The 10,746-nt window shown below is 43.3% G+C and overlaps 1 protein-coding gene across 1 annotated transcript; it reads right to left on the bottom strand.

The window, feature by feature from the left end:
* Positions 1-730: 730 nt before the first annotated feature.
* On the bottom strand, positions 731-9,796 carry C1QL2 (complement C1q like 2; the record flags this gene model as incomplete). The annotated part of the gene is made up of 2 exons (XM_081312819.1): positions 8,987-9,796; positions 731-910 (listed from the first exon to the last, which is right to left on the bottom strand). The coding sequence occupies exons 1-2, from the start codon at positions 9,683-9,685 to the stop codon at positions 731-733; spliced, it is 879 nt and encodes a 292-aa protein (XP_081168945.1). The 5' UTR covers positions 9,686-9,796.
* Positions 9,797-10,746: the final 950 nt, after the last annotated feature.

Raw genomic sequence — 10,746 nt, 5'->3', positions numbered from 1 at the left:
AGGAGGGTTCAGAGGTCAATAGCTTCGGAGCCACTTATTTAATCAGAGAAGGCCTTATAACCCAATAGCAAAGCATTTGTTTTGTCCATATGAAGCTGGAGGCTTAATCACTAAAACCTTTCCAATAGGAGAAATGTCAGACTTCTTGTGAATTTGGAGAGCTAAATTTGAAACTTCTTGACATGCTGATGGCGCAGACACTCGGGTTTCTGTGCAGTGCAATTTTTACAATTAATCCGTCAGGAAAAAAAACATGATATTGTTGAATCCCAGCACTGATTTTGAAGCACAGCTACTCACTTAAATGGGGCTATACATTTTCATGACATTAAATGGCATTGGCAAAGGTGTTTGAGACTCTCTACCTGGATCAAGGGACTACGTATAAATAAGTTTTACAACCAGGGTTTTATTGGCGCTAGGATGCCCTTTTCACCATGGTGGGATTCTACATACACGTTTTAAATCTGTGCTCCATGAGCGGACCAATCTGTGGTGCCAATTACCCTACAAATCCTTTCTGACCTTTCTCATCTCTTTTAGTGAGCAACAGAACACAGAGAGACACACACCAGTGGCTAGAAGGATGTCACTGTCTCTCTTTCAAATGGCAATCAAGGTACAATACAACTTGCAATGTGACATGACCTGAAGAGCAGACCCCACACACACACCAAAGAGAAGGCATGGCGGGGACAAGGCAATGGACCACGGCTTGGATGCTTGGCTGTCAATCAGGATACAAAAGGAAGCCAGAGAAAGTGCTGTATTTATTGTTGTTGCCTCCGTGGGCTTTGCCTCCATCCAGCTTGACATAAACTTCATCTCCCGAGTCCAGGTGGAGCACTACACTGTTGCTGGCGTAGTCATAATTCTGGTCCGCATCCTGAGCGATGGCGCTGGCTCTCACCTGCAAAGCACATCATGCCAAGAAGGAAGAGGGGTTCAGATCTCTGTCCTGTAAATTCCCCCACCACTGTCATTGCACCGCTCAACCCTCTTTTCCCTGCCATCAGTATTTTTATTTATAATTAAACCATAATAAAACCACCATAATACAGAGCCATGGAATCGCAATGGGATAAGTCTTATAATTCAATATCTAAGGAAGCTAACCATCTAACTGCTTCTGGTATGGCTGCGATGAGGTCATCCCAGGAGCCTTGAAATTTCCTGAGGGGACATTCTTGAACTTTATGTGTCATAGTTTGTTCCGGTGCACCGCAGTGGCATTGCGGGCTCTCGGCCCACCTAAAGAACTTTGCCTTCAGGCGGCTCCATGTTTTGGGAGGCAACTGCATTCCTGGTTTTGTTGGCTTTCTGTGATCTGTTTGCTTGTGGTTATTGAAAGTCTCCCATCTTAATCACCATTCTTCATCTAGACTCTAAGACTGTAGTATGTTATTCCAAATTGGTTTCCTAGACTTAAGACTGGTGAGAGGTAGAGAGTCTAATATTTTATGTATTGGAAGATCTCTAGGAGTCGATAGCCTGTTTATCTTGCCATCGGCTCCTAGGGATGCTGCTAGGATATCAATCCTTATATGCAAGTCCTGTTAAGTGAACCCAGTGGTTCTTTCCTCCAGTGGCAAAGCCAGGGATCAGTAAGGCAGTGACATGTCCCAGCAGGTCAAATTTAAAGGATGCTCAAACAAAGCCTAAAGTGTTTGAACAAGAACCCCAAAATGGCTCCTGAGTTGAAAAGGAAGACAAAGCTCCAGAGCTACCCATTTGCATCAAATTGCCTTACTCTGATCCGCCCTTGATATTAATCTCTGCCCTTGTCTCCTACTCATATCTATTTCATTTCCATCACAGCCTCCCCCTCTTTTGACTCCTTTTTAATCTTCTAGCCAACTGTTTCTTAGGTTTTGCTCCATGTTCATTCCTATTAATAATCATTTCCATCATGCATACATATTCTTTTTTCCCTTAATCAGCCCTCTGAAAAAAGAACACCAAATGTGACAGTAGAAGACATACAGTTTAACCTCTTTTCAGGGAAGCATTTCTTTCACTTGTCCTTCTGCAACCCATCCTGGATCTTTGTTAAAGTCTTCAGTGACAAGAGATTCTCTAATTTCTCCCAGGCTTCTCTTTCCCACCTGCTTCCCCGAGCTGGCTTTTTAAATCCCCTTTCCCGGGCTGTCTGCTTCTCCTCTTTCAGCACCATCATTTCTATCTATTACTCCATTGTCTTTGGGCTTTCCCAATTTTATCTCTCTGTTAATCTGGCTCTCCTCTTTTTCTTTTGACTGCTTCCTTCTTTCCCTCATATTTTCAATCCTTTCAGTTTCATTTCCTAATTAAGCATGACTTACTCTGAAGAGGTATTTATGGTTTATTTTAAAGTTTTCTTGCTGCTTCATCCAATCATCCTATTTACGACAAATCATAGCAAGGCAAAAGACTCTACCCCAGTTTTCTGTATTTCTTTATGAACAAATTAGTTGGTACCTTTCACTCCTCTGAGCAAAATTGGAAACAAACGTGCTTTGCTTCATTTTGCTAATTCCAGGGCAATTCCTTAGTTAGCCTTTTGCTTCTTTAGTTACATTTCTCTTGCAATAATCCAAAAATCCAATACCAATGGTGCATTAATAAGGTGAGAACACTTATCTTTTTTGCCTTTTCTATAACCAGCTTGACTATGCATGAAATCAACTCTTGGACTCCACATCCTCATGCCAATTTCTTTTTCTTGATCTCCTCTCTTGTGCCTTTTATTCTCCACCTTCCTTATAACCAGCCTCATCATCACTTTCCAGTTCCCCACATTTCATTCTCTGCACCTCCTCATGTGCACATCAGCCCACATCCACCATAACTGATCAATAGCTCAAGCCATTATGTGATGGATTTTCTTTCCCCCCCCCAAATTAATGCCATCTGCACCCCTAATTTCCATCATCCTGCCTAACCTAATCTAGTCTTCCTAAAGCTAAAAGAGACCATCACTCCAATCATAAAAGTGTCATAGCAAGTATCTGAATGGATTCACATAATAATCCCCAGAGGAATCATATCTTTGTAGGGGCCAACCACATCTATGTAGGACTTTTTGTTATCTAACTCTCTCTCTAGCAACTGCCTGGACAGGTCTATGTTGTTGTTTTGACAACATTTTTGGAAGTTCTTACGTTCTTCCTAGGGCTGAAATTGACTAGAACACCCAGTCTCCCTGTTTCTAGCCTTTAATCACTGTCGCATACCAGTTACTGTTTGTTGAATTATGGTCAGAAACAACTATAATTTATTAGATGAATACAGCAGGGATTTTCCTTTTGCCTCCAGGCACTTATGCAATGTATGCACAAACATACAATGAACAGTTGAAAAGCCTGAGATGTTGAGAATGAACTTCATTCATTGGTTGCATCACAATCCACATATACTTCCTGCCTACCTGGTGGGCTTTAGGGAGCTATCCATGGTTCTGGAAAAGAGTTTATGGGAATCTGCCACAAAACCAGGCAAAGCCATAGAATAAGCCACAGGTGTAGAGATTTATAGGACGTGACTGAAAATGATGGGAATATCCCTTTTCCCCATCCTCTGTACTGAAAGCATTTGTGAGTTAAAAAAACAAGATGATGACATTTTTCCATTCTTGGATCAAAGAAATATGCACACACACACACACACACACAATACACACATACAAATACACACAGTTCATATCAAAATCTTACAATGATCCAGAAATAATAATACAGGATATGATACTGCACAAAAAAAGAAGTTAGTGGCCATGGGAGAAAGAAATCTTATGACAATAAAAGTCAGATTAGTAAAGTTCATTGAGAAGTACTAAAATTGTTACAATCAGCATTTATAGGATCTCCCATGAGTAAGAGATGACGTTTTATAAAAAAATATATAAGACAGAGACTATTATGAAAACATTAGCAGAGCCCAGCTCACCTATGTCAGAGACAGTTCAACTAATGCAACAATATTTTTATTCTTTGTTCATAACCCAAGTAACTAGGGTGGAGAGGTATATTGCTCTCATACTATTTATACTATATGAGCATGATGGTTGATATTTATTGATATCTGTATTTCACTGTAGTCCAAGCTTGTGGCCATCAATACACAAATCCAGAAAATAATTTTTAAACCCACAAAACCTCTAATATTAAAAATGTTCTAGGAAATGAATGCTTGGTGGGCAAAAGAAAAGATACTGGGTGATCTCAGGCTTTCGACTGAAGTGACTGTCCCTGGCATGGAGAGAAAATAATTACTTCCCTTTCAGTCTACAGCATACCCTGAATACACAATAATAAATGAATGGCTTCCCTTTCTTCCCAGCTCTGTGCTTTATTTCCTTCAATTCCACTCTGGAGTCCAAAGAATTGGATTCAGGATAGAAAACTCATTAACGCAAAGCTTAGGGTCTTGGATGATGGACTCCAGGCCTTCATCATCAACAACAACATCACCATGCAATTATAGAGCCCCAATAAAGTCAAATTTAGGGTCTCTATCACAGAATGGAATCCCAGAGAAAAACCTAAAATTCTAATAATTGGTAATAGTGGTTCCCTGTCTAATTTGGCTAGTGGCTATGTAATTTAAAGACTCTTCTTTATGTACAGAGCGTGATTATGCATCATCATGTGATAAAACAGGGGTGTCAAACCCGTGACGTCACGTGATGTATCATGAGATATCGCAACTTTTTTTCCATTGCCGGCAATGCGGTGGGTGCGGTTTCGGCATGACACATCCGGCCCGCGGGCTGGCAGTTTGACACCCCTGTGATAAAGGGTTAGATTTGTTTAGATCCTTTTATACGAAGGTGTGTTTTTGTTTAGCCAAAGCAGTATAAAACATTTGTAGTTAATAAATAAGCAAATAAACAAGTACATTTGCCACAAGTGTTCAACTTATTGGAGAAATATATGAGGCCCTTTCTAAAAGGAGCAACATTGGACTTCTGGGGAAGAAATGGTGAACTGAAAATGGCTCCTTTAAAAATGGAGCTGAAGACTCCTTATTCAGGAGCCAGCAAAGCAGATCAGCTCTTTGAAATTCCTGTCCAGACAAGGAGATGACTTGGATCACTCACAACTGTACAGACAGTTGCCCCTCATGAGGACACTGTGGGATAGAAGCTGTGGGTGCTCTTAAGAAGTTGTGGGTTTTTAAGAAGAGATTGGGCAGCCATTTGTCTGAAATGGTATAGGGTTTCCTGCTTGAGCAGGGGTTGGACTAGATGACCTCCAAGGTCCCTTCCAGTTCTGTTATTCTTTTATTCTTAAAGATATCTCCAATGGGTTTAGAGCTCTTGGAGACAAAGGAATACCATCTCCACCTAAATTGTGGTCAGAGCCTTAATGGACACTGAGTTAACATATTTCCTTTCTAATCACGTTTGGAGATTGCTTATTAATTGTTTTTCAGATATTAGGAATCTTCATAACAACAAATTTTTATAACACTTGGTGAGTTTCCTTCAGTCCTTAGTGAAAGCTTAAAATGCAAGTTTAACGACTTTTTTTTTTTAGTAAACAGCAAAAGGGTGATTAGAACTTTGATTTTGGAAAGTTAAGAACTGACTAAGGATCCAGATGGATTTAGAAGAAGAATTTGTTTTGAAATTAAATATAACAATCCTTCCCATGGGAAAATGCTGTTGTTTTGAATTCTAAAAAAAAAAGAATGGACATAGAAAGTTGGAAGATTATATTTAAAGGAAAAGAACACTTAAATTTGATTTACTAATGCACAGCGAAGCAAAATAATTTAACACTGGAGGATATTTCTGAACAAAGGATCCATTTTAAGAGTGTCTGCCACTATACATAGATTATAATGGAAGATGATATGGAAGAAGAACTAGTTTTGAAAGTGGATTTTAAAATGATGGGCTACAAGAAGTATGAAAAGATTCTACACAGGGTAAGCAAATGAAACAGACTGATGTCATAGTAATTAAAAGGGATATATACAAATAATAAACCAAAAGATTGATCTAGATAACTTTTCCATATTGGATTTACAAAAAAGACTTGTTAAAATTTTTAAGAATTTTGTGAGATGGTATAAAGAAAAAAAATTAAAAGAAATCAAATTCAAGGATATTATTTGAAGTGATTAAATATTATGTTCATTAAAAGTAAAAGGAAGGAATTATATTTGGTTTATTTGATCAAGGTTAAAATAGATATGTTGGTCTCTCTGGTAATCTTTAATGGACTTTTGCTGACATCTGAACTGAACAAAAAGGTTTTAAGGATTTTTTTATAGATAAGAGATGAGATATTGAGAAGAGATCATTTGTGGTATTTTAAGAGAAGCTGCTAAGTTGTTAAAATTGTTTATACTGTGATGAAGGGGAAAATATTTCTTATATATATATATATATATATATATATATATATATATATATATATATATATATATATATATATATATATATATATATATATATATATATATATATATATATATATATATATATATATATATATATATATATATATATATATATATTCTTTTCCTTCACTATATATTATTTTTTCTTTCAATTTTATTTTTTTTCCTTTTTTTCTGCACTTCTTATTTTTTTATTTTTATTCTTTTAGTTTTTCAGTTTGTATCTTTAGTTGTAATTATTATACAAAAACAAAAGCCATAATATCAGCCTATCTCTCCACACATTATCCACCTGCTCTCCTCTACAAACAGTAGTAAAGGAGCCGTCCATCCACCTCTCTCCATTCAGCATTCTCATAGGGTTACTGTGATGGAAGTAAAATGGAGAAACCCGTGTACTATAAATTGCCTTGAATTACAAGAAAAAAGGCAGAATGTTAAACAAATAGGGATTGCCAACATCCCAATGTGATTGCTCTCACAACTAGGGTACATGGCACACTAAAGCCATAGACATCTTACAATCATAGTAATCCATGCAGGAACTGTAAAGAGAATTATGTTTACATTACTGTGTTACTCCTAAATGTTGCTCCTGGAATAAGATATATCCATTAATGAATGGCTATATTCTTGGGGCAAGTGTAACATCTGTTCCAGATTTTGCGGATTCTTAACTGGATTTGTAACTGCCTGTTAAATAAAGAATTGTCTCTAGGGTGGCATCAAGAAATATCTCACCTCCCTCCCAATCCCCCACCCCCACCCTAACCCCCCAATCCTGCTCTCTTGTTTGCTATTGCATGCAAGTCAATAATAAACAGTCATTGATAAAAACATCCCTAAGTCTTCCTTTGCTGGAAAGGATTCTCTGCTAAAGGATCCTTCCCTTTCCTGATGTGAGTATGTCTCCATCCCCAACTTAGAGGTAAGATCTGGATGAGCAAATGGATGAGCCTAAATGACTTTTGCTACAGATTAGTTTGACTGCTTTCCATCCAGCCTTGAATCAGCAGAAATTACATCTGCTTCAGGGTTTCTACTGTCAGTTCCTATCCTCTACTAACTTACAGGTTTTTTCCTATCTTGGTCCTGTCTTTGGACAATGTTTGCAGTGGGGAAAGAGTACTTCAGCATTTATTTGGCTAAGCCTGATTCATCACAAGATGAAGGCAGTGACTGCAGAATACTTCAGGGTGTGCCTGAATCACGGGCACACAGAGAAAACCTCTTTCTCCAAATTCACAAATATAAATGGCAGAAGTGGAAAGAAAGATATGTGTAATTATAATGCAGTTACAAAAATTATTCTATAATTTTTATTGGAAGTTCTATAAAGTTGGAAGAAACTTCCAATCTTTCCTGGTCCAAATCCTGATGAAGTCGGAAAGCCACTAGTACTACAATGCTCTCCTTGCTTAAAAAACCCCAAAAGAGCCTTGGTGGAGCAGTGGGCTAATGCCTCCTTAAGTAACACCAGCTGCCTGCAATTAGTGCAGGTTCGCATCCCACCAGGCTCAAGGTTGACTCAGCCTTCCATCCTTCCGAGGTAGGTAAAATGAGGACCCAGATTGTTGGGGGCAATTAAGATGACTTTGTAATAATGCCGCTTGGGGTGGTGGTGAAAGCCCTAATAAGCAGGCATATACATAGAATGAAGGCTACTGCTAAGCTTGTAAGCCACCCTGAGTCTTCGGAGAAGGGCGGGATATAAATGGAATTAAAATAAAATAAAAAATAAAAAATAAATCTTTCTAAAGTGAAGTCTCCCTAGTCCCATTCTGGAGGGAAGCCCCCCTGGGTGGCGAGTTAGGCACTTGCTCTCCTTGAACTGAAATTGTCCCGCCAGGAAGCATTCCCTCATTCCATTGGAAGGAGATCCTGACATTTAAAGAAAAGAAGGGAAACTTGGCCTTCAAAGATGACATTTAAACGGGAAGAAGGGACTCAATTATTCACCTGAAGGAAGAATAGCTGCATACACACGCGCACACACACACCATAAAAATGATTTCTTGAGGATTTAACTACATGTGACATTTAACACATAAGTAAAATACTTGGATAAAACTGCAAGACTGTGAGAGCACCTGTAAATAAAGTCACCCATTCAGAAGGATAAATAAGGAAAGAAAGTTGATCTCTCCTTTCAGTTACCTTAATCTTCAAATTATAAGGAGCAACATTGCGAATTCTCAAGATCCAGCTGATTGGTGATTTGGGAGTCTCTTGAGTCAAAAACTCCCCATCGTCAATGGCCATATTTTCTACTTTTGGAATCTTATGGATTCCCTTTAGACCAAGAGTTCCGGCAGCCTTTTTACACATGCAGACTAGCTTTTCAAGTATTGATTTAAAAAAAAAATGTTTTGGCATGGAAACTGAGATTGAAAACAAGTTCTGCTGTGCCTGTGCCAAGAAGTTCCAACCTGGATTTCATATTTCCACGTGGCTGAATTTTTCCCCACCCAATAAGTGTCAGATCTCAGGTTCTGCCAGGCAAGAGGATCTGTCCTCACCTGCCTCCCTTTAGCACGTGGGGACTCAAGCCCGGAGCCACGCCCCCCCCCTCAACAGGTCCGCCTAGGGTTGCACCCACCTGCCCGTTCTTGCAGAGGTCTGCCCACATGCTGGTGCCGTCACCGCCGCGCATGAGGATGTGATAGGTGAAGAAGTAGATGCCGCGCACCTGGCAGGTGAACTTCCCCGTGCCGGGCTCGTAGTGGTTCCCCACGTTGGTCACCACGTCGTCAAATTTGAGCACTTCGTAGCCCTCGTGGGGGCTCTTCAGGCCCACGTAGAAGGCGATCCTGGGGCCGCTGAAGACAGCGCTCAGCGCGCCGGTTACCTCGCCTCCCGGCGGCGGGCTGCTACTACCACTCACGCCCGACCCGGCTACTCCCACTGTAGTCGCTGCTCCGGGCGGTCCGATTCGGGACATCGATAGGCCCGGGAGTCCGGGCTTCCCCGAATCCCCTCTCTCTCCAGGGGGACCCCTCGGGCCCGGTGGGCCCGGCTCCCCTGGAGGCCCCCTTGGTCCCGGCTTGCCCGGGCGGCCAGGATCCCCCTTGGGACCCGGGAAGAAGGGCGGCAGGGGGGAAGGCGGATGGGCGCTCAGCTCCTGCAGGGCCTCCAGAGCGGCGGTGCTCCCGGGACGGCCGGAGGGCCCGGCGGCCACGCTGCTGGCGCTGTAGGGGTCGCAGATCATGCGGCAGGTGCCCATCATCTCGTAGTGAGCGCGGGCGGCGGAGGGCCCCTGCAGCAGGATGGGAAGGGCGATGAGCAGGATGAGGCCCATGGCCAGGGCGATCCCGACGGCGGCGACCAGACGCTTCCTCCTCTGCCAGAAGCGGGCCACGAGCGCCAACAGGTCTCCCTTGTCAGGCGAGGGAATGGTGGCTTCTTTGGACGGCGATTCTGCCTGCGGGGGTGGAGAGCGGCAGAGAAAGGGAAAGGGTCACGAAAGAAGCCTTACTTTCCACCCGGGCTCCTCCTCAGAGGGGAAGAGAAGGGAGAAGGCAGGAGGCGGCAGCAGCGGCGATGCCGTCCATCCCTCCGGATGAGAGGAGAACCGGGACGGGCTGACACAAAAGCAGCCGAGCAGAAGCCAGCTCCCTCTTCACCCCCCCACTCCTTCCGCCTCAGTCCCCCCCCCTTCCTCCTCCTCCTCCTCTTCTTTCCGGCTTGCTCCCTTGACTCTTTCCCCGGGGTTGCGGACCGGACTCACGCAGCCGCTTCCCTGACCGATCCCAGCATCCAATCGCGCCGCGTTCCAGCTCCAGCGGACTGGAGAGCTCCCCGGCAGGCGAAGCTGCGCAGCGACGCTCCCGCTCGGCCGGTTCTTTAGATCCTCCTCCTCCTCCTCCTCCTCCTCCTCCCTCCCCCCCCCACAACCCACCCCCACCCCGCCACTTTGCACGGCCGCCAGAACACCACGTTCCCCCTTCCCTTCTGCTTCAATAAGGAGCCAACAGAAAAGAGCCCCCTTTTTGCCTCCTCCGAGGCTTTGCGCTCCTCCGGGTTCCCTCCGGGATCCCCCAGAAGTTCCCTCCGCCCCCGGAGAGGCTTCGTCCTCCCTTGGCCGGCGGCGAGACGCTCGTCGTCGAGGGCTTAGCGCAGCCGACGGCCTTTCCCGCCGCTCTCTCTCTCTCTCTCTCTCTCTCTCTCCCACCCTCGCGGGGCCACGACTCTCCAACCGGGGTGGTGGTGGGGGGGGCAGAGAGAGAGTTCCATGGGGCGGGATGGAGGGCAGGATGGAGACGCTCCCGTCAGCCTTCCCCCTCTCGCCGAGGGAAGGAGAGCCCGGGGCTGCTTGCGGGAACGGCTGCTTTCTTCCTTCTTGAGCCATTCCGGAAACTT

The sequence above is a fragment of the Vipera berus genome (assembly GCF_964194415.1).
Source record: "Vipera berus genome assembly, chromosome: 1".
NCBI classification, from domain to species: domain Eukaryota; kingdom Metazoa; phylum Chordata; class Lepidosauria; order Squamata; family Viperidae; genus Vipera; species Vipera berus.
This window is presented reverse-complemented; position numbering and strand designations above follow the sequence as displayed.